The following is a 23131-nucleotide window of genomic DNA, read 5'->3' as shown; positions in this document are numbered from 1 at the left end:
GGGCTGTCAGGAGGACAGTGGACAGGAGCAGAAGGGAACGGGACGTGTCATGCCAAGGATGATGACGATCCCGTCATAATCAACCTTACGTAACACCTAGTCTACACCAGCGACTGTCCTAAGTGCTGTTACATGTGTCGATTTAACTCCTTAATGAGGCGCTACAGAGTAGCTGCCATTATTACCCCCATTTTGAAGTTGAGAAACTAGAGGCTCAGAATGGTTAACAGGGAAGTGAGCTTCCAAGGTAGGAACCCGGATGTTTTAACTGGGGGCGGGGGCCTAGAGCTGGAGAAGGCTGGAGAGAAAGTGCCGTGAGAGGACGTAGCCTGTGACTGGGGCTAAATCACCCCAAGAGAGTGGCAAGCTGGCCCTGACCCGCTGTCCCCACCCACCCACGTTGCAGGCCATCAACCGCGCCATGCAGAAGCCCCAGGAGGAGTACAGTATTGGTGTGCTTGACATTTATGGCTTCGAGATCTTCCAGGTACAACCACTGCTCCCCAGCCCGCCCCGGTCTCTCCCTCAGCCTCCTGGGGTGGCCTAGTGGCCCCAGGAGCTTCCGGCATCACCCCACTGATGGCGGCACCCTTTGCCTCCCTTGGCAGAAAAACGGTTTTGAGCAGTTCTGTATCAACTTTGTCAACGAGAAGCTGCAGCAGATCTTCATCGAGCTCACCCTGAAAGCTGAGCAGGTGGGCAGGGGCAACCAGGTGGCCAGGAGCCAGAGGACGCTGGGGGTGGGGGGCAGGACCATGATGGTTGCTAAGCAACCAGGAGACACCCCCACACGCACAACCAGCCACCCATTCCAAACCTCTCTTTGCTGACCTGTCCAGGCCCCACCATGAAATCTCCTATGGAAGGGGTCTCCTTCCTCTAAAGCTTTACAAGGGCTGGGGCATAGCCTCCTTGTTCATTCCTCCAATGAGCACCTGCTGTGTGCCAGGCACTGTTTGCAGTGCTGGGGACACTGCTGTGCAAGAGATGAACAAAAAATTCTGGCTGTTTTCATCCTACCCATCCCTCAGAAGCAGAGCCTGAGACAAGGATTCAGGACAAATATCAGAAGAGTGAGGAAGGGGGGAGACAATTTTTTTTAAAGAGGGGTGGGGGGCGCCTGGGTGGCTCAGTCAGTTAAGCGTCCAACTCTTGATTTTTTTAAAGATTTTATTTATTAAAAAAAAAAAAAAAGATTTTATTTATTTATTTGACAAAGTGAGAGAGCATGCAAAAACAAGGGGGAGGGACAGAGGGAGAGGGAGAAGCAGGCTCCCCACTGAGCAGGGAGCCCAATGTGGGACTCGATCCCAGGACCCTGGGATCATGACCTAAGCTGAAGGCAGACACTTAACCAACTGAGCCACCCAGGCACCCATGTCCAACTCTTGATTTTGGCTCAGGTCATGATCTCAGGGTCCTAGGATCAAGCCCCACATCAGGCTCCCTGGTCAGTGAGAAGTCTGCTTGCGATTCTCTCTCCTTCTCCCCTTCCCATTTGAACTCTCTCTCTCTCTTCTAAAACAAATACTTTTTTAAAAAAATCCAGAATAGGGTGTATTAATGAGTAGGTTACATGGCAAGCAATTGGGACCAATTTCTGCTAAGCCCTGGGGACACTTCATAGCACGGAACTCAGAGGTGACCCACCCCAGAATCGATGGAGCCAGGATATTTATCCACCAGCTCCTGTCTGTCTGTGTCAAGGGATGTCAGGGGCGACAGTTCCGGGATGCCCCACACAGGGCAACAGGCTTTGTTACTGGAGACAGTCCTAAGTGATGAAATGGGGAGATATGGGAAGACACCTTCCACACCTCCTTCACCACTCTTGAGAAGCATGCATTCTAGAAAGATACAGAGACCCACCCCATTCCTGTCCTCTTTGCTGCCCCCAGGAGGAGTATGTACAGGAGGGCATCCGCTGGACCCCCATCCAGTACTTCAACAACAAAATCGTCTGTGACCTCATTGAAAACAAGCTGGTGAGGACTGAGCCAGCTCTGTGGGTCTCGCTGGGCCCAGAGCAGGGCCTGGGAGAGGAGGAGAGGGTTAGGGCCCTTTCTCTGTTCCTGCCCCCTCCTGGGGTGCAGAAGGAGCACACTGTAATATCCCATCAGCCACCTCAACCACTCACTCTGCCCGCCGCTTGTATCGTTCACTCAACAAACCTTCCCCAGGGCAGCCCACTCAGGGGCAGAGGGGCTAACCCTGATAGGACCCCCACCAGGACATCCCAACCTGGGAAAGGTAAGAGGCATGGATCCTTATGGGGTTCCTCACCCTGCCCCCCAGGAGCTTCCACAGCAGTCCCCACACCACCACCACCCCACTTTTATTCTTGTATTTGGAAACCCCACCATCTCCTCCACTCCCTCCCTGTTCCAGGGAACAGGATGGGGGACACTGATCTGGCACCCGCTTCCCCCACCCGCAGAGCCCCCCAGGTATCATGAGCGTCCTGGATGATGTGTGTGCCACCATGCATGCCACGGGTGGCGGCGCTGACCAGACCCTGCTGCAGAAGCTGCAGGCGGCAGTGGGCACCCATGAGCACTTCAACAGCTGGAGCTCCGGCTTTGTCATCCACCACTACGCTGGCAAGGTGACCCCCTCCCAACTGACCCCCAGGAACTAGTCTGGCTCCCACCATGTTCCCTCAGCTAGAGCTGCAGAAACCCTCACTGGCCCTGGACCAAGGTCTCAGCTCTTCTCACTAACAGGACAGCTCTGCCTAACAGGAGAAAAACTCCCTACCATTGAGCCACATTGGGCATCAGACTCTCACATCCCAATATGAGCTGCAAACCCCACTAACCCCCTGATCCAGGACATAGCCTTCTGACCCAAACTCAAAAACCCCAGGCCCAAGATGTAAGCCATCACGCTCCAAAATGAGCCGGAGCACCCCTACCCAAGACTATAGAAATCTGCTGGCCTCTGACCCTGGCCACAATCCTCCTCCCCAGCTGACAGGACTACAGACCCCTCCCATTGACCTTAAGTGGGTGACCTTAAGACACCCCCCAGGGATCTTCTGGTCATCCTGCAGCCCACTGATCCCCAAACTGAGCTAGAGCTCCTGTGTTCTCTCAACCAGGACAATGGAGAACCCCCAACCTTGGATGGCAGACCTAGCCCACAAGCCTGACTGAACCCCCCTCCCCTGCCATAGATCCCCAGCCAGTGCTGGAACCCTCCTGAGATGAACCCCAAGCCCTCAATTGACCACACACTGATACTCAATCTGACCTCTCCACTTCAGATCAAACAGCAGACCCCCAGGAACCCTCTACCCGGGCAGTAGCACCTCATCCCCAATCCGGGCTAGAACTGGCACCTCCTCCTGCCTCTGACCCAGGCTGCAGCCCCAACCTTCCAATCTCAACTTGAACATGAGACCCCCTGGAAACCCAAACCCATGCTGCAGCCCCCTGCCCCTTATCGTGAATCATAAGTACCCCCCCATCCTGTCAGCATAGGGTGGGTTCCTATGGGACCCCTGACCTCCTGGGCTGTAAGCATCCCCCAAAACTCAACAGCCTCTCACTCCCCCCAACACTGTCTCCCTCCAGGTCTCCTACGACGTTAACGGATTCTGTGAGAGGAACCGGGACGTTCTCTTCTCTGATCTCATAGAGCTGATGCAGACCAGTGAGCAGTGAGTGGCCTCCGGGCACCAATCCACTTCAGGATGGGGGGGCTCCATCTTCCTGAGAGCTCCCATCATGCCACAGACTCTGTGGGGGTGGCTGTCTGCAGAGACAGTGTTTCCAGTGACTGGCTCTGATTAAACAGCAGCCTGGGATCCCACAGGAAGAAGTAAGGACAGCGCTAGGGACCGTGCCTTATGGCCCATGCAATGCGTGCAAGCCCAGTCCATGCAGGGTGTGGACGGTGTCCCCTGACACACCGTGAAAACACATCACACCCTGCATTTTTCCGTATTGACACGTATGGATCCATCTCCCTGGCCACAACTGCATACCAGGTTTCCTTTTTTGCCTTTTTAACCTCCAAAATTTATCCAAGCTCCACTGTGTTCCAAGTACCATGTATTTGAACCTGTGGGGGATGGAGCCCGATCAGGTCAGGGAACACGGCTGCTCTCATTGAGAGGAGAGCCAAGTGGGGAGAGAGGTATTGAACTAGAAAAAAAAAAGGCAAATAGAACACAGCATTGCATGAAAGTCATAAGACTCACCCATAAAATATAAATTTATTAAAAGAAAAAAAAGTCCTAAGACAGTGGTCCATAAGAGGCTGAAATTATGGCTCCCAGACCAGCAACACGAGCATCCCCGGAGCTGGGTACAAATGCGGAATTTCTCTCACGCTCCACCCTAGACCTACTAAATCAGAATATGCATTGTAACAAGTTGCCCCTGATGCCTCCTCGAGAACCACGTGCACATTTGAGTTTGAAATTCCGTGATCTAGAGCAGCGCTGTTACATCCCGGTCCATGTAGAATCCAAGCTTTAAAGTCACATCATAAACACACACACACACACACACAAATAATAATAAAAATAAATAAATAAAGTCACACCATGACTTTAAAACAACCTTCTTGGGGCCCTTGGGTGGCTCAATCGGTCAAGCATCTGCCTTCAGCTCAGGTCATGATCTCAGGGTCCTGGGATCGAGTCCTGCCTCGAGCTCGCTGCTCCGCGGGGAGTCAGATTCTCCCTCTCCCTCTGCCCCTCATCCAGCTAGCGCTCTCAAATAAATAAAATCTTTAAAAATAAATAAATAAAATAAAACTATTGTACCTTCTTCAGGTACAATATGCATGCCATGAAATGTGCCCAACTTCAGAACTGATTTTTAGGAAATGTATCGAGCTGAGCAACCATGACCACTACCTAGTTGGGAACATTTGCATTACACCCGAGAGATCCCCTCATGCCAAATTGCAGTAGACCCCTATTCCCATTACATGCATAATTTTAAATTTCCTAATAAGCACAGTTAAAAAGTAAGAAGGTGAGAGGCACGTGGCTGGCTTGGTCAGAAGGGCATGCAACTCTTCATCTCCGGGTCGTGAGTTCGAGCCCCACCTTAGAGAAGGGCAGAGATTACTTAAATAGATAAACAAACTTAAAAAAAAAAAAAAGTAAAAAGGTGAATAGGTGACATTATACCCAATAGACCCAAAATACCACTTTGACATGCCAGGCATATAAAAATGACTAATGAATGACTATGAATGAATTATGAATGAATGAACTGCATTCTCGTCCCCCACACTGTGGTACTCCTTGAAACCTGGTACGCATTTTAACGCTCACAGCCCATCATGATTTGGCCAGGCCAAGTCTCAAGGGCCCCAATAACCACCTGTGACCAGGGGCTGCTGATACTGGAAAGCACAAAGGCTTGGTTCTCAAAGTAGGGTTCCTGGACCAGCGGCAGCGCTATCACCCAGGAACTCGTTAGAAATGACTGGGTCCCAGCCCGGATGTGTGAATGAGAAACTCCAGAGGGGCCAGGTGGGCACCCAGTCAGCCGTCCGTGCTTCCACAAGCTCACCTGGCGATACTGGTGTCCACTGGGGCAAGCCCTGGACAGGAAAACGAAGTTGATAAAGGGCTAGAGAGGGTGGTGGGCATCACTCATTTTTTTACTTTCTTTTAATTGTGTTGAGATACGGAAAACATAAAGTCTACCTTTTCACCATGTTGGATGGTACAGTTCTGTGGCATTAAGCACCGTCACAATGCTGTGCCACCACCCCTACTCTCTCCTTCCAGAACTTTCTCATCCTCCGGGGTATGTAGGGATTGAGCAGCGCACTCATTCTGTGTCACGGTGGTCAGGGAAGATCTCACTGAGGAGATAAGAGAGGGAATTGGGAGCGGACCAAATGCTTGTGTCTGAGCAACTCCCTGTTGGTGGCCAATTAGACGGGGACTATCTATGGCTGTCACCAGCCAGGGCTACCGCAGAAAGCACCCTTGTCTGTATCTCCTGCACGCGCACACACAAACACACACACACACACACGAGCCTGAGCATGTGGGATCGTTCCTCCAAGGGGACCCTGCCCCTGTCACCCGAGATGCTGCACCACTCAAGAAATGCTCCTGCGGAGCTGAACTTGGTTCTATTTTTCTTGCAACCCAAGTCATGCTTGGAGACGGAGGCAGAAGCAACAGAGTCAATCGATCAAGGATCCAAAAGGACAAAACCAACTCCCCGCTTCTCACCATTAGCCCCCCAATCAGGGAGAGCCCTACTTTGCAGTGTGCCCTCTAGGTCCCACCCCACCCCCACCCCGGGCAGCCCCACCCCTGGGCAAGGGCACCCAAGGTTCGGCTGCACGTCTGACTCCTCCTGTCCTGTCTAGGGCCTTCCTCCGGATGCTCTTCCCTGAGAAGCTGGATGTAGACAAGAAGGGCCGCCCCAGCACCGCTGGCTCCAAGATCAAAGTAGGCCCGGGGCAGGGGAGGAGCGCTGGGCATGGGCAGGGCTGTGTGTGTCTCTCCTCGTCCCTCCATCCATCTCTCGCATGTCCTGGGACCTCCACCCCCTTCTCTGGCACCCTCTGTGCTGCACAGGGGTCTTCTCTAAGCTCTGGGACTTGGCAGGTTGGACCAGTTTCCTTGAACTCCCCCCTAACTCTCTAAACCCAAAAATGAACCATCATCTTAATAATTTTTTGGTCTTTTGGTTGCCACCATTTAAATTGTGGTAAAATATACCTAAAACGTACCATCTTAACCACTGTTGAGCGCACAGCTCTGGGACAGGAAGCACATTCCCATCGTGCACCCACCCCCACCATCCATCTCCAGAACCTTCCATCTCCCCACAGAGAGACCCTGTCCCCCACCCTCTGCCCCACCCCTGGCTCCCACCATCTCCTCTCTGTCTCTGTGGACAGGCCTCCTCTGGGGACCCCCTGGGAGTGGAATCACAAAGGATGCGTCTTTTTGTGACTGGCTTACCTCACTCCACATAATGTCCTCAAAGTTTGTCCAGGTGGTGGCAGGTGTCAGGATGTCCTTCCTTCTTAAGGCTGAATAATCTTCCAGTGTGTGGACGGACCACATTTTTCTATCCATTCCTCCGTGGGTGGACACCTGGGTTGTTTTCATCTCTTACCTATAGTGAATAGCGCTGCTATCAGCTGGGTGTCCCATCCTAAGAATGTTTTGATAACCAGGCATTAAGCACTGGTCAGTGCTGGCGGCAAACGTGGGACACTTTACATATATGGGACCTAGTTCCACCTGGGGGATGGGGAGACCAAGTCTCAGAGAAGCATAGTCACTGCCCCAGATTACACAGCAGAGCCACAGTCCACATCAAGGTCTCTCATGCCACTGTCTCCAGTATCCCCTCCACCTGGAACAATTTCCTTTCTAGTCTCTTCCAAGAGGCTAAAATGTACCATCAAAGACATACACACACACATATGATTCTTTACTTCCAAAGTAGTGGTCCCCTGAAGACAGGCAGGAATGTCCTGTGCAACAGGTACTTCTGCGTGCTCAGGTACTCCATCAGCAAACGTTTGCTGAGCACTTACTATGCGTCCGATTAAGTGGTGAGTGCCGCAGATGTGAGAGCTCCTAGTCTGAGGTTCCAGGATCAGGGTGACATACAATACCAAGTCCCCGTGCTGTGTGCTAATGGAAGTATGCAGAGACCAGGGACACCTGACCCCATGGCTCACCAGGAGCCAGCCCCCCACCCCACTCAACGGGTCTCTGTCTCTTGGGCCTGTATCCAGGGTGGGAGGAGAGAGGGTCCAAGGGTCTCCTCATGTGCACCACCCCCTGCCTTCTCCTCCACCTCAGAAACAAGCCAATGACCTGGTGGCCACGCTGAAGAGATGTACACCCCACTATATCCGCTGCATCAAACCCAATGAGACCAAAAAGCCCCGTGACTGGGAAGAGAGCAGGTAACTGCCCCCTGGACCAATCCACACAGCCTCTCCCCTAGACTGACCCGCCTCCCAGAACCCACCCGGAGTCATGTGTGACCCATCCCAAGACTGATGGAGGCTGACCCCCAGGACCAGCGCAGAACTCCCAGGGTCCTAGCGCTGACCAAGACCCTCCGGACTGTAGGGATGACCTGAGTGCAGGTTGGCCTGAGTGCAGGGATGACCTGAGGGCGGGATGACCTGAGTGCAGGGATGACCTGAGGGCAGGATGATCTGAATGCAGGAATGAGCTGAGGGCGGGATGTCCGGAGTTTAGGATGACCTGAGGGCAGGGATGATCTGAGTACAGGGATGACCTAAGTGCAGGGATGAGCTGAGTATGGGATGACCTGAGGGTGAGATGACCTGAGGGCGGGATGACCTGAGTGTGGGATGACCAGAGTGCAGGATGACCCGAGTGCGGGATGACCAGAGTGCAGGATGACCCGAGTGCAGGGATGACCCGAGTGTGGGATGACCCAAGTGCAGGGATGACCCAAGTGCAGGATGACCCGAGTGCAGGGATGACCTGAGTGCAGGGATGACCTGAGTGCAGGACAATGCAGGAACGAGCACAGTGCCCTTGTCCCAGACCTGAGGACACATCCCCTAGAATTAACCCTGGAACTGACCACAGAACTAACAGAGCCCTCCCCCCACAAACAGAACTGACTGCCAGGCTGACCCCTGGCACCGGCACTAAAGTCACCCCCCAAACTGCCCCCAGCATGAATCCAGACCCAGCAAGCCTCCCATCTGCCCTTTCAGCCCTGCCCAGCAGCACCCACCCACTCCCGGGACTAGGGAATACCCCCCCAGGGGACTCACTGCCTTTCCCCCTTAGGGTCAAGCACCAGGTAGAGTATCTGGGCCTCAAGGAAAACATCAGGGTGCGCCGCGCTGGCTTCGCCTACCGCCGCCAGTTCTCCAAGTTCCTGCAGAGGTGAGGCACCCCCGCCCCGGCCCTGGGCCCTCACTGGCAGGGACCTGTCCCCCCAACCCTCCCATGTCCTCCGCCTCCAGGTACGCCATCCTGACCCCTGAGACGTGGCCACAGTGGCGAGGGGACGAGCGCCAGGGGGTCCAGCACCTGCTTCGGGCAGTCAACATGGAGCCAGACCAGTACCAGATGGGGAGCACCAAGGTCTTTGTCAAGAACCCCGAGTCGGTAAGTGTGAGAGAGGGGCAGACACCCGCCTTGCCGCCAGGGCTCCACCAGGGCTCCGGTCCTGCTCGTCGGCGCCACTTTAGGCCTCAGGCATGTTTCCTTCCCACCCCACGAGTCTCAGTTTCTCCATCTGGAAAGTGGGGAGACTAGTGGGCACCCTGCCAGACTGGGGTCAGGATCAGACAAAACGGGAAGCACCCTGTGCAGTGGGTGGACGTGGCAAGTGCTCAGAAGAACCCCAATCCGCTGGGCAGTCCATGGTGGCCAGCAGGCAGGTGGAGACACACATGGCCACCTGCGGGGACAAGCCACCTGCGAGGGATAAGAACCCACAGCTTATCCAGAACGGCTTTTGTCCCTCATTTCCTTCTTTCCATCCTTCTCTTTCCTCCTGCTTCCTTTTTCACCACCTTCTTTCCATACTTTCTCCTCCTTTCTCTTACCTCCAACTGTTCCTTCATTCCTGAACACGTTAGGTCCCCAGGCCTGACTCAGGTCCGTCCAAGTGACGGTTTGCTTATCCCCAAACCTGCCCCAGGCCCTCATCCATCAAAGACAAGCCTCCTTCCGCATCCTCCAAGGCACAAGTAATATCTCCGGCACGTTACGGTCAGCTCTCAGCCTTCTACCAAAGGCTGGGGGCACCACCACCCACTCTATGCTGCCTCTGCCTCCAGGTGGAAAAAAGTCTAAGTAACAAGGACAAGTCTGTTCTGGGGACGCAACCCACAGCTCGGTGACCAGAGTTAACAATGCTCGGAACCTGCTGAGAGTAGATCGTCCCTGTTCTCCCCCTGACACACACACACAAGAAATGGTAGCTACGTTCAGGGTGGGGTGCTAGCTAGCCCATGGGGGTCATCATCCTGCAATACGCACATGGATCAAACCAACTCATGCCACACCTTAAACTTGCACAAGGTCATACCTCAATTATATCTCAATAAACCTGGGTTTGTTGAGAAAAGCAACAGTCACAAAGACAGCAAAGAGCAGGGCCAAGGGAGACGCCGGGCTGGCTGTTGGCAGAACATGCAACTCTTTTTTTTTTTTTTTTTTTTTTGTAATTTAAATTCAATTTGCCAACGTATAGTGTAACACCCAGCGCTCAGTCCATAAGTAGGGCGTGCAACTCTTGACCTCGGGGTTGGAAGCTTGAGCCCGTTGGGTCTAGTAGAGATTACTTAAACGTTAAATCTTTCCAAAATAAATAAATAAAAAGGCAGGGAAGGGCCTGCCTGGCCACCCGCTGCCACGCGAGGATTGGGCAGTACATGGGGAGCGGGCCCGTCGGCGTGAGCTGGGCTGGTTCACCACACTCCCGGGCCAATCTTCCGCTCCCCAGCCTGGGCCAAGCCGGAGCACCGAGGAAAGGTCTGCCGCCTGCCCAGGGCCCGGTTAGGTGCCTCGTCACCTGCGTGATATGGCACCTGCCCTACTGGCACCTCAGGGACTCGAAGACAACTAGGAGCTTGTCAAGATGGTTCCCTTGATGTTACTATAACCTACCAGGAACTGACTTCTCACCAAACCAAACACATGACACAGTGGGGTGGAGACTCTGGAGATGTCATAGGTACAAAAACAGTCTGTCAAGGCAGGGGGCGGGGGGCGGGGGGTAGGGGGGCTCCAGGCTGGCTCAGTCAGTTAAGCATCCAACTCTTGATTTCGACTCAGGTCATGATCTCAGGGTCATGTGATCGAGCCCTGCATGGGGGGCTCCACGCTCAGCGGGGAGTCTGCTTGGGACTCTCTCTCCCTCTCCCTCTGCACCCTCCTCCCCAGATCATGTGGGTGCTCGCTCACTCTCACTCTAAAAAAAAAAAAAAAAGAAAAAGAAAAAGAAAAGAAACCCAAAAAACCCCAGTCTGGAATTGCATTCAAAGCAAATAGCTCAGGGATCCCTGGGTGGCTCAGTGGTTTAGCACCTGCCTTTGGCCCAGGGCGCGATCCTGGAGTCCCGGGATCGAGTCCCATGTCGGGCTCCCTGCATGGAGCCTGCTTCTCCCTCCTCCTGTGTCTCTGCCTCTCTTTCTCTCTCTCTATGTCTATCATAAATAAATAAATAAATATTAAAAAAAAAAAAAGCAGATAGCATCACAAACCAAAACTGCCTATCACTAAAACTGCACCTGGAATGATTCGGTTTGTAACAGTTGAGAAAGAAAGGAGGGAGGCAGGGTTAGAAAAAGAGGATGGGAGGGACAGAGAATCCACCTTGCCAAATCCGACTCGGAAAGAAATATGTAAAAATTGACCCTGAAGGGGCAACTGGGTGGCACAGTCCATTGAGCATCCGAATCTTGGTTTTTGGCTCAGGCCGTGCTCTTGGGGTTGTGAGATCAAGTCCCGCAGTCTGCTGAAGACTCTCTCTTCCTCTCCCCTCTGCCTCTCCTTGCCCCCGCTCTCTCCCTCTCTCTAATAAATAAATCATTTTAAAAAAATTTTTAAAGTAAAAAAAAAAATTTTTTTTTTAAGTGACACTGGAGGGATCCCTGGGTGGCGCAGTGGTTTAGCGCCTGCCTTTGGCCCAGGGCGTGATCCTGGAGACCCGGGATCAAGTCCCACGTCGGGCTCCCGGTGCATGGAGCCTGCTTCTCCCTCTGCCTGTGTCTCTGCCTGTCTCTCTCACTGTGTGCCTATCATAAAAAAAAAAAAATTAAAAAAAATTTTTTTAAAGTGACACTGGAAAAAAAACAAATAGACAAAGCTAGCACTGGCTAAGACTATATAAGGTAAAATCAAATTCTGACAAAGAAATGCAGTCTGCACATTTTGAGGTGAAGATAAACTGGCTGAAAATAATGAAATTCACAAAGAGAAAAATTTGGTGGAAAAGAATTTGTAAGAAAAAAAACTGAAAATTTGCACTAGACAAAACTGATTTTGATGATAATCATTTTAAATTTTTTACCTTTTTTTTTTTAAGACTTCATTCATTTACTTGAGAGAGAGAGAGAGCATGAGCAGGGGGGAGAGAGAGAGAGAGAAGCAGGCTCCTTGCCGAGCAGGGAGCCTGAAACGGGGCTCGATCCCAGGACCCCGGGATCATGACCCAAACTGAAGGCAGGTGCTCAACCAACTGAGCCACCTGGGTGCCCGAGAATCATTTTAGCAAAATGAAAACAGAAGAAACTAACAAACATGGGAACGGTTTTATGACTGTTTACAACTGTGCCATATCAAAGATCCAAGAATTAAAAAAAAAAACAAAAAAACAAAAAAACAAAAAAACAAAAAAAACAAAGATCCAGGAATTAAGTTACCCTAATGGAGTTGGCGACTTTCTCAACCAAAAATGCACTTAACATTGGGATGATTCGGACTTGGATTCTTTTTCTTGTAAACATGGACTCAAAATATCCTTGATGTTTTACACACCTGCTGGCTGTCACTGCCCATCATGCTTGGTGTGTTCACTTCCTGTGGCTGCTGTAACAGAATACTACGAACTGAATGACTTGACCCAACAAATTCATTTTCTCATGTTTCTAAAGGCTAAAAATCCAAAATCAAGGTGTTAGCAGGGCCCTGCTCCCTCTAAAGGCTCCAGCGAAGATCCTTCCTCTCTAACTTCTGGTGGCTGCCAGCCATCCTTGCCCTTCCTGATCGCTCCAACCTCTGCCTCTGTCATCACATGGCCTTCATGTGTTTGGTTCCAAATGTCCCTCTTCCTAGAAGGACACTAGTCATATTGGATTGAGGGCCCACCCTACTCTAGCATGACCTCAAAGACCCTCTTTCCAGGAAAGGTCACAGTCACAGGTTCTGGGTGGACATTGCGGGGGAGCATTATTCAAACCAGTACAGTAGGATAAGCTGAGATTTGGGGCCTATCTCACCCACTCAGGCACACACAGCCCTGCCCTCTGCACATGAAGGAGATGAATTTTATTTTATTTTTAAAAAGATTTTACTTGTTTGAGAGAGAGAGAGAGAGAGCATGAGGGGGAGAGGGGTCAAAGGATAGGGAGAAGCAGACTCCCCACCAAGCAGGGGAGCCCAATGTGGGGCTCGATCCCAAGACCCGGGGATCATGACCTGAGCCAAAGGCAGATGCTTATCTGACTGAGCCACCCAGGTCCCTTGAAGGAGATGAATTTTTTTTTTAATATTTTATTTGTTTAAGAGAGAGAGGGTGCCACCTAGGCACCCCCAAGGAGACAGATTTTAAACTGTGTAGACAGGAAGATTCCTTTCCCAAATTGAAAACGAATCCCCTTCCCTTAGCAGAAATAATGAGGTTGCAGGACACTTGTCCCATCTGCCCTAAACAGCTAAGGGAAGAGAGAACTCCCGGTTGACTGGCTCGCCCCCAGTCCTGCAAGTGCTCTATTCATACCTGACATCCTCTCAGCAAACTCCAGAATGCACTCACGTGCCCTCCAGACACCCCATACAGGGAGGTGTTACTTGGATATGCTTTGCACACAGACCCACTGACCCCATAGGATATTGGCCTGAGAAACAGAGGAATATGGAAACTCCACTCTATTCCCTACAGGTCGTGAAACTGTAGTCTTGGTCGGGGGTTTTCCTTCCTGGTGAGAGGATCCCCACCTTTCGTGAACACTTATAAATATCTACAGCTTTATAAGTTCTCCAAGGGGATCCCTGGGTTTAGTGCCTGCCTTCAGCCCAGGGCCTGATCCTGGAGACCTGGGATCAAGTCCCACATCGGGCTTCCTGCATGGAGCCTGCTTCTCCCTCTGCCTGTGTCTCTGCCTCTCTCTCTGTATCTATCTCTCATGAATAAATAAGTAAAGTCTTTAAAAAATAAAAATAAAATAAGTAAAAGTTCTCCAAGATATATAGATATATATTTTCTTTAAGATTTATCTATTTTAGAGAGAGGGCATGAGCAGGGGGAGGGGCAGAAGGAAAGGCAGGGAGAGAGAGACAGAGAGACTCCCCACTGAGCAGGGAGCCCCAGGAGGGGCTCGAACTCACAACCCTGAGATCATGACCGGAGCCGAAATCAAAAGCTGGACGCTCCACCAACTGAGCCACCCAGGCGCCCCTCCAGGATATATTTTCCCAAGTGCACTTGAACCAAGGATCTACAGAACTACTTCAGTAGTTTCTGGGAACCCTGGGGTTTCTGGGAATCATCAACCACCTTGGTCAGCAAAGCAGGCAGCCGGGCTTTTAGCAGTGATGTGACATTTGCATACTTGACAAATCCCTCTGGGTGAAGTGCTACTTATTTTTCTTAATACAGCCTCATTTTATTTTCAGTATTTCCCATTTTGGTATTTCCCCGATCGACGCTGTCCCTTCTATCGCTAAATCTGAGTACAACATTCCCCAGCCATCTATCTTATTCCAATAGGTTGTTCTATTCTTTGCTCAGCACCCTGTTGTTCTTATTACTGTAGGTTTAGAACTTTTCACATCCAGTGGCCTCCCCTCCTTGATACGTTCACTGCTATTATTCTAAGTGAAGAGACATCCTTCGTGGCATTTCTACTCTGACTTGCTCCAATACAGTTTATTCCCCCAAGTGCCCTCTGGACTGAGACTCTTGAAACTCAAAAGTCTGCCCTCTGCAGGCGCTTCTTTTCCAAGGCTGGCACGTATGGCTGTGCAGGTTGTACACTCTACAACCTGCACAGTCTCCAAGTACATCACAATCCTATGCAGCAGATTGTCATATTTATGGTATTCTGGTGGTGCTCTAAGATGCACATTGGTCCACCTTTTTTAACATCTCTGAAATTGGGGTGTACCTCCCATGGGTGACATATGAGTGCATAACTTGACAGTGTGAGAAACTGTGATATTATACCATTTCTGGCAAGGCTAGAGTCCGTAAGAGGCAGAGCTGGGATTCGAACCCCACAACACCAGCCTAGAGTTTAATTTAATGCAGGGGCTTATGCCCCATAGTGGGAGGGAACCCTGGGTTCAGTCATTTGGAGGAAGGAAAAGATTTTTTTGACCATAGTGTATGAGCACGTGTGCAGGTGCCCGTAAGCAAGAGCAAGTGGACGGGGTGGGATCGAGGAAAGACCCACTGCCACTCCCTCTGTCCCAGCTCTTCCTTCTGGAGGAGATGCGAGAGCGCAAGTTCGATGGCTTTGCCCGCACCATCCAGAAGGCCTGGAGGCGCCACGTGGCTGTCCGGAAGTATGAGGAGATGCGGGAGGAAGGTGAGAGGCTGCAGAGGGACGCTCAGGGTGGGGACAGATGGACTTGGAGGAGTCGGGCCACAACCGCTGCCTCCCTGCCCCCTGTCCCCACAGCTTCCAACATCCTGCTGAACAAGAAGGAGCGGAGACGCAACAGCATCAATCGGAACTTCGTCGGGGACTACCTGGGGCTGGAGGAGCGGCCAGAGCTGCGTCAGTTCCTGGGCAAGAGGGAACGCGTGGACTTCGCTGACTCGGTCACCAAGTACGACCGCCGCTTCAAGGTGAGGCACTAGTAGGTGGGCGCGTCTGGGACCCTGACCCCAGCCTGGCACCCCCACCACAGGTACACCCTCACACTGGCCCAGATACACCTGTCCACAGGTATATATTCACCTAGCCTGATACACCTGCCCCATCACAGGTATGCCCTCACTTGGCCCAGACACATCTGTCCACAGATATGCATTCAATTAGTGTAGATACATCTAGTTATTAAATATGTCTTCACAATAAATAAAATAAAATAAAATAAAATAAAATAAAATAAAATAAAATAAAATAAAAATAAATATGTCTTCACGTAGCCCAGACCAACCTGTCCATCACATACATCTGCACCTGGCCAGACACAGCTCTCCACAATTACACACTTGCTTCACCCAGAAGCCCTGACCACAGGGCCACCCACACTTGTCCTGGATACACCTATCCATTAGATATGCCCTCAGCCAGTCTACGTAGATTTGTCAATTAGACATATCTTCACCTGGCCCAGATACACCTGCACACAGGTACACTCTCATCTGACCTGGGCACCCATGTCCAGCAGGCATACCTCCACCTATTGTGTACCTGTTCACTGGCCCAGAAACTCCTCTCTAGCCAGTATACCCTTACTTAACCTCCTATTCTTTATGTAATGTAAGTCCTCATATACCTTCACATGGAGGAAAACCCTCAGCTGACCTGTCCCTCACCTGCCAGCACCACTCCCCTGCCTGGGGGTGATGCCCTGGAGCCAGGTTGCCCAGCTCTGGGCTCCAGCCACCAGCTCTGCTCCTGCATCCTCACAGCCCATCAAGAGGGACTTGATCCTGACGCCCAAGTGTGTGTATATGATCGGCCGGGAGAAGGTGAAGAAGGGACCAGAGAAGGGCCAGGTGCGTGAGATCCTGAAGAAGAAGCTGGAGATCCAGACCCTTCGGGGAGTTTCCCTCAGGTGAGGCCAGGCCCTGGCCTGCCCGCTTCTCACCCCATCTGTCACTCTGACCACCTAACCTACCGCTATACCTGGAAGCCTCTTGGCTCTACCTGTCACCTTCACCTGCCCCCACACTCCTGATCCCTATGAGCCAGCAGCACCTGCCCCCTCACCCCACGCTTCTCTGTGACCGTCTTCCCCAGCTCCTTGCCACCGCTCCCCTTTGGCCCACCGGCGTCACCTCCCGCTTGCCTTCCCCCGACGCTCCCCGACGCATCTCACAGTCAGTCCTGCCACCCTCACTACCACCCTCACCTGCCTGCCTGCCTTCCCACCCCTCCCCCAGCACGCGGCAGGACGACTTCTTCATCCTCCAAGAAGACGCCGCCGACAGCTTCCTGGAGAGCATCTTCAAGACCGAGTTCATCAGCCTCCTGAGCAAGCGCTTCGAGGAGGTGGCGCGGAGGGCCCTGCCCCTCACCTTCAGCGACACGTACGCCCCCCGCCACCGTCCTCGGGCTGCGCGGGGCACAGAGCCCCCTCTCCCGCCCCGCGGCCCCGGCCCGCCTGGGAGTGGGCGTCCCCGCAGCTTCCTCCTCTCCCCACAGACTACAGTTCCGGGTGAAGAAGGAGGGCTGGGGCGGAGGCGGCACCCGCAGCGTCACTTTCTCCCGCGGCTCCGGCGACTTGGCGGTGCTCAAGGCGAGCGGCCGGGCGCTCACAGTCAGCGTGGGCGACGGGCTGCCCAAGAGCTCCAGTGAGTCTGCGCAGAACGCGGGGGGCGGAGCCAAAGAGGCGGGTCCTGTGAGGGCGGGGCCAGCACGGGGACCAATCAGGGCTGTGGGGGCGGAGCCAGTGGGGGCTGGCCGGGAGCCGGTGAGGGCCGTGGAGGGGTGGGCCTAGAGACACGCGGCCACGGAGAGGGCAGGATCAGCGACGTAGCCAATGAGTGGGAGGGAAATGTGGAGGGGGCGTGGCCAGAGAAATGACCGCCCCCCGGAAGTGGGCGGGCCCAGAGAGACCCAATGAGGTGGGTCGTTGGGGGCGGGGCCAATTGGGCAGAGCCGGTGTTCCAGCAACTATGGGGCGGTGCCTATGGACAGCCAATGAGAGCAGGGGGAGAGCCTGCTGTGGTCTGGTCCCCACTCAAATTCCCATCTCTTTTCCCCTTTCAGAGCCTACAAGGAAGGGAATGGCCCAGGGAAAACCTCGAAGATCAGCCCAGGTCCCTGCCCGGGCAGCCCCTGGACCTCCCAGAGGTGAGGAGCCGCGTCTGCCCGTGCCTCCTGTGTGCCCCATGACCAAAGCCATCTGTTGCCCGCTGCCAACAGATGGGGCTGACCACTCTGTTCTCTGCCCAGAACTCGCCGCGGCTCCCCATCTTCCACAGAATACAGACGAAGCTTAGTTGGATATTCAAAGCCCTTCAGAAGCCAACCCTAGCCAACCACTGACTTCTTCTCTCCTCCCTTCTTATACTCTCCTATCGCGCAAGCTACATCTTATTTTGCCAATTTAACAAATTCGTCCTTAACTTCCAAGGCTTTGCTTAGGCTCCTTGCTCCTCTGGTCTCCCAAATTCCCACTAAGCTTGAGCTCCTCTTCATCCTCCAAGAGCCACCCACAAAAGTCCTCCTACAGAAGAGGATGGAGGAAACTTTACCCCTACAGAGCCCCCTGGGCCAATCCTTAGCATGCTGGTTTGAGCATACGACTGGCTGCCTCCTCCCTCAGACTGGGAACTTGGAGCTAAGTGCTCCCCAAATCCTCCTGCCATCACTCTGATAAATGCTCCCACCCTTGCTCCTGCCACAGGCCTGAACCACAATGGGGTGCCCCCTTCTGGCAGAAGGGGGCCCCTGCCCCTGGAGATCACATCTGGAGGGGGCTCCCAGCAGCCTCTCCGAGGCCCTCCATCCGGGGCCCTGAGGGCCAGCAGACGGCCCCGGGCACGGCCCCCCTCAGAGCACAACACAGAATTCCTCAACGTGCCTGACCAGGGTGTGGCCGGGTAAGTGGGGAGAGAGGGCAGCCCAGGAGGTGGGGGGTGGGAGTGGGTGGACACGGGAGCATCTGGCCTGTGACAAGCGCTTCCTGTGCCCACAGCATGCAGAGGAAGCGCAGCCTGGGGCAGCGACCGGTGCCAGGAGTGGGCCGACCCAAGCCCCAGCCCCGGACGCACGGCCCGCGGTGCCGGGCCCTGTACCAGTATGTGGGCCAAGATGTGGACGAGCTGAGCTTCAATGTGAACGAGGTCATCGAGATCATCTTGGAAGGTATGCGGGCCAGGGCAGAGGTGGAAGGAGTCAGAGCCCTGACACAGCCAGGCAACTGACCCCCACCACCATTCCTGCACACCCTTCAGAGGAGAACAGAAGCCACCAGCCCCCACCAGAGATACCCTCTTCCAGGCCAGTGGCTGCAAAGGCTAGGAGGCCTTGGGTCCAGAGGGTTCCTCCTCAGCCACTCTGGGGGCCTCACAGCAGCATGCCCAATCCCCCCCTCCCCGGCCTCATTTTTCTCTCCTGTCAAGCACGGGGCTAATACCAGAACCTACTTCAAAGAGACCCCTTGTGAGTAAAAACTGTGTCATGTCTGGCTGGCCCAGGCCACCTTCCTACCTCAGTCCCCTGGGCTGCCCTCCCCATCAGCAACACCCTCTGTGGGTAAACGGGGACCCCCAAAGGAATCATTCACTGGTCCATCATGGGGAGGAAGGGCAGGCACCTGTAGAAAGAGAGGATGAGGGATGAGCACGAGAGAATGGTCTAGAACATGGCAGAGTGTGAGGCAGCAGCAGGAGAAACCACGCATCCAGCCGCCCCTCCCTCCCTTCCATCTGTTGACGATTCTCTTTTCGGAGTCTGCCTTCTGCCATGCCAGTGGCGATGAATAAAACAGGCGCGGAGCCAGCACGAAGGCTTTCTCCTGCGTGGGCTGGATGCCGCCTCACGCTCCCTTCTCGCCCACAGATGCCTCGGGCTGGTGGAAAGGCCGGCTGCATGGCCAGGAGGGCCTCTTCCCAGGAAACTACGTGGAGAAGATCTGAGAGGGGGCCCGGGTTCGCCTCCTGCCTGCCTGCCTGTCAGGGAGCCAGGCCCTGCCAGCGGGGGCCTCATTCTCCTTGGCCGCATTAGCCAGAAGGTCCAGTCCTGTGGCCTCCAGCCCAGGCCCTGGGTCTGGGGGTCACCACCGCAGCCATCCCAGGGCCCTGGCCTCCCCCATGTCACATGCGTTGCCTCCTGTGCCAAACAGGGCTAACAGCAGGATCTACCTCCCAAGCTGCCTCATGAGTATAATTGAGTTGTGTCCTGTCCGCAAAGTGCCAAGCACAGTTGGGGGCACCTTAACAAGTGAGACCTCCCTCCTTCTGTCATCACTGAGGCAGTAAACCTTTGCCAGGCGAAAGCGTAAATTGATTTACTGAGCGCTAAGCAGGGAACTACCTTCTCACAACGCTCTGAGGGAGGAGCAGCAAATACCCCAACGCAGGTGAAAAACCGGGGGCTGCAGTTTTGTCACTTGCCCAAGATCCCACAGAGCCAAGCCTTGAACTCGTGTATACCCCCACCCCACCTGTCCCAAAGCTGGAGTTTGTCTCACCTGCCGGCTCACCCACTCTTGACCACTTGCGTCCCAGCCTTCCTTCCTGCAGAAAATAGTCTGGTGGGTCCTGTCAGCTTTGAATCTGCCATCCCCAGACCCATCTGGGACCTGGCTGGACCCTGAGGAAAGAGGCAGGTCCCACATGGGCCTTCACAATCCAGCCTGGGCCACCCCTGGCCCTTGTCCCCCACCCCACATCTGGGTCTTCTGGGCCCTCCCTCATCTGGGCTCAGGATCGGTTCTGATATTCAAGGGTCCTGGATTTCTGTACCTGTTTCATGGGTTTAGGGGGTCAGTCTGATGACTGGTCTCCCCAGATATTTCCAAGCCAGCGATGGAGTCTGAAGCTTTCATATACCCCTGCAAATGCAGCCAGAACTGCCAGGGGTTCTTGCCATGGTCTGAGCCTAAATATCCCGACTTTCCAAATGGATGCCCACTCTGTGCTCAGACCCTCAAAGAGCAGCAGGTCTGGGAGAGAGAGGGAGCCAGACCAGGGGTGGGCCAGAGAAGGACAAGGGGCTGGGGCAGGGGATGCAGAGAGAGAGTGGGCATTGCTAGAGGACACAAGAAGGAAGGAAAGGGGTGGGGTCAGCAGATCTCGAGGGCAAACAGCACATACAGCGAGCTAGGCCCTGACAGGAGGACTCCAGGCAGGGCAGCCCAGGTGGCACAGCGGTTTGGTGCCACCTGCAGCCTGGGTGTGATCCTGGAGACCTGAGATCAAGTCCCTCATCGGGCTCCCTGCATGGAGCCTGCTTCTCCCTCTGCCTGTGTCTCTGCCTCTCTTTCTCTGTGTCTATGAATAAATAAATAAAATATTAAAAAAAAAAAGAACTCCAGGCAGAGGACACCTACCCAACTGGAGAATGGGAGAGGAGGTATAAGAGAGAGACTGGCCAGCAGAACTTTCTGCAGGATCTGAACCTTCTTCTGTACCTACCTTGGGAAGCGGAGCACGAGCACGGCCAGAAGGTAAAAAAAAAAATCCCAAGGTTGCATATGGGTCTCAACAGCTCTTTTATTAGCCAATCATTGTACAAAAGCATCTAACCAGTCCCTTGGATGTTCCTGGCTTCCTCCATCTCTGATTTTCACCCCTTGGTTGCCCAACCACCACTGTGTGTGTGTGTGTGTGTGTGTGTGTGTGTGTGTGTGTCCACAACACTTAGATGTTAGGACAGGCTGGGGAGGAAATGCGGGAACTACCAACCTCATCAGCTGGGCACTTCCCGGTCCTGAAGAGGAATCAGGGTTTCCACCTCCCTTCTCTGTCCCTGAACTCACCATGCAGGCTCCCTGCCCCCCTGACATTTTGGGGTACAGCCCTGGGGCCCCACTGCCGTGGCGGTCACCCCATTTACAGGAAGTAGGGCCTTCTGGGCCTCACATCTAGGTTACAGCATCTTCAGACTGCAAACCTCAGAATCACCTTGGCCCTGCCCACTCCACCCCCCCCCCCACATCCTGTTGACTTAGAGAATTTCTTAAGCAAGGCCCCTCCTCTCCCTTCCTTGGGTCCTGTCCTTCTGAAGCCTCCCCCTACACTTCCCCAGATTGCACCAACCTCCAGTCCTCACACAAACACACCTCTACCCTGAGTCAAATGACCTGGGCTTTTTTTTACATTAATGAGTTTTTAACTGTGTTGATGATAATCCAAAAAACTCCACATTTTTTAATACTCTAACAGCACAAAATACGAAAAGCCATCTCTCCCTCACTTGAAAATCTGTTCCCTTCCCCAGGTGTTTTTTTTTTTTTTTTTCTTTTTAAAAGATTTTGGGGAGCCAGAGTGGCCCACCGGTTTAGCGCCTGCCTTCGGCCCAGGGTGTGATCCTGGAGCCTCGGGATTGAGTCCCGCGTCAGGTGGGGCCTGCTTCTCCCTCTGCCTGTGTCTCTGCCTCTCTCTCCTCTCTGTGTATTCTCATGAATGAATAAATAAAATCTTTAAAAATAAAAAAAATAAAAGGTTTTATTTATTTGACAGAGAGAGCACAAGCAGGGGGAGCAGCAGGCAGAGGGAGAGGGAGAAGCAGGCTCTCTGGTGAGCAGGGAGCCTGATGCTGGGCTCAATCCCAGGACTCTGGGATCACAATCTGAGCTGAAGGCAGATCCTTAACCCACTGAGCCACCCAGATGCCCCCTCTTCCCGATTTTTTTAACATTTCCTTCTAATGGGATTCTCTGCACATAAAGGCACATAAGTACATCTTCTGCACACAGATGGAAATACACTGCACATAAAGTCTATATTTGCCCAGAACTCAACAGATACCTCTTGAATGTTAAATAATGTATTATAGAGACCTGAGATCAAAGATTCCCTTTACCATCCCCCAACTGCCCATCCTCCAAACAACAGCCAGGAATCAGATGGTGGACCTCCCCCAGATAAAAATACATCAATGGTGGGGATCCCTGGGTGGTGCAGTGGTTTGGCGCCTGCCTTTGGCCCAGGGCTCCAACCTGGAGACCCGGGATCGAGTCCCACGTCGGGCTCCCAGTGCATGGAGCCTGCTTCTCCCTCTGCCTGTGTCTCTGCCTCTCTCTCTCTCTCTCTCTCTGACTATCGTAAATAAATAAAAATTAAAAAAAAATACATCAATGGTGAGAATAGAAACCACACTCCTTTCCATGGTTCACAAGGCCCTGTGTGACCTTCTCTGCATCAAGTTCTCTGATCCAACAGTGAGCTGATCCCCTCACTGGTCCCTAAGACAAGCTTGTCCCTCTTTACCTCAGGACATTTGCACAGCTATCCACTTCCCAGAGTCCCCTGACCTTTGATCTGCTCACTCCTTCCTGACCATCCGGTTACAGCTCAAAAGTCAACTCACAGAGACGCTTCTCTCCCTTCTCTGTTTTTTTTTTTTTTTTCCTTTGTGGCACTTAATGTAACTAAGGCGGTTTTCTGCATTTGTTGATTCGTTGTCTATTTTCCCATTTTAAAATGTGAGCAGGCCCCTGAGGTCAAGGATGTCTGTCCTGTTCATCTCTGGGTCCCCAACGCCTAGTACACAGGTGACTCGTTCCACGCAGGTCCACCCAGGGGTCTTCATCCTTAGGCTACCCCTGTCCGGG

The 23131-nt window shown here is 53.2% G+C and overlaps 1 protein-coding gene and 1 long non-coding RNA gene across 8 annotated transcripts in view; one reads left to right on the top strand and one right to left on the bottom strand.

Moving 5' to 3' along the window:
- The window catches only part of LOC144290708 (uncharacterized), a 29182-nt gene extending 11989 nt beyond the window's left edge, over positions 1-17193 (bottom strand). For 5 of the 7 annotated variants that reach the window (XR_013358274.1, XR_013358276.1, XR_013358273.1 and 2 more), the window contains exons 1-3: positions 16923-17193; positions 6953-7109; positions 5672-5832 (exon numbers count right to left, since the gene is read on the bottom strand). This is a non-coding gene — a long non-coding RNA (uncharacterized LOC144290708). Of the gene's footprint in view, positions 1-4180; positions 5595-5671; positions 5833-6952; positions 7110-16922 lie in introns of those variants that run through there. The other 2 variants (XR_013358272.1, XR_013358271.1) reach the window with 2 other exon arrangements.
- Positions 1-19849, top strand: part of MYO1F (myosin IF) — a 33684-nt gene extending 13835 nt beyond the window's left edge. Inside the window, exons 11-28 of the mRNA XM_077860178.1 lie at positions 407-487; positions 609-695; positions 1899-1985; positions 2438-2605; positions 3576-3661; positions 6352-6433; positions 7808-7914; positions 8783-8881; positions 8962-9106; positions 15144-15258; positions 15352-15521; positions 16314-16459; positions 16788-16934; positions 17050-17198; positions 17617-17700; positions 18257-18452; positions 18548-18717; positions 19414-19849. Coding sequence (XP_077716304.1) covers positions 407-487; positions 609-695; positions 1899-1985; positions 2438-2605; positions 3576-3661; positions 6352-6433; positions 7808-7914; positions 8783-8881; positions 8962-9106; positions 15144-15258; positions 15352-15521; positions 16314-16459; positions 16788-16934; positions 17050-17198; positions 17617-17700; positions 18257-18452; positions 18548-18717; positions 19414-19490 — 2196 coding nt within the window. The 3' untranslated portion in view covers positions 19491-19849. The remainder of the gene's footprint in view (positions 1-406; positions 488-608; positions 696-1898; positions 1986-2437; positions 2606-3575; positions 3662-6351; positions 6434-7807; positions 7915-8782; positions 8882-8961; positions 9107-15143; positions 15259-15351; positions 15522-16313; positions 16460-16787; positions 16935-17049; positions 17199-17616; positions 17701-18256; positions 18453-18547; positions 18718-19413) is intronic.
- The last annotated feature ends 3282 nt before the right edge of the window (positions 19850-23131 follow it).

The sequence above is a fragment of the Canis aureus genome, chromosome 19, assembly GCF_053574225.1.
Source record: "Canis aureus isolate CA01 chromosome 19, VMU_Caureus_v.1.0, whole genome shotgun sequence".
NCBI lineage: Eukaryota > Metazoa > Chordata > Mammalia > Carnivora > Canidae > Canis > Canis aureus.
This window is presented reverse-complemented; position numbering and strand designations above follow the sequence as displayed.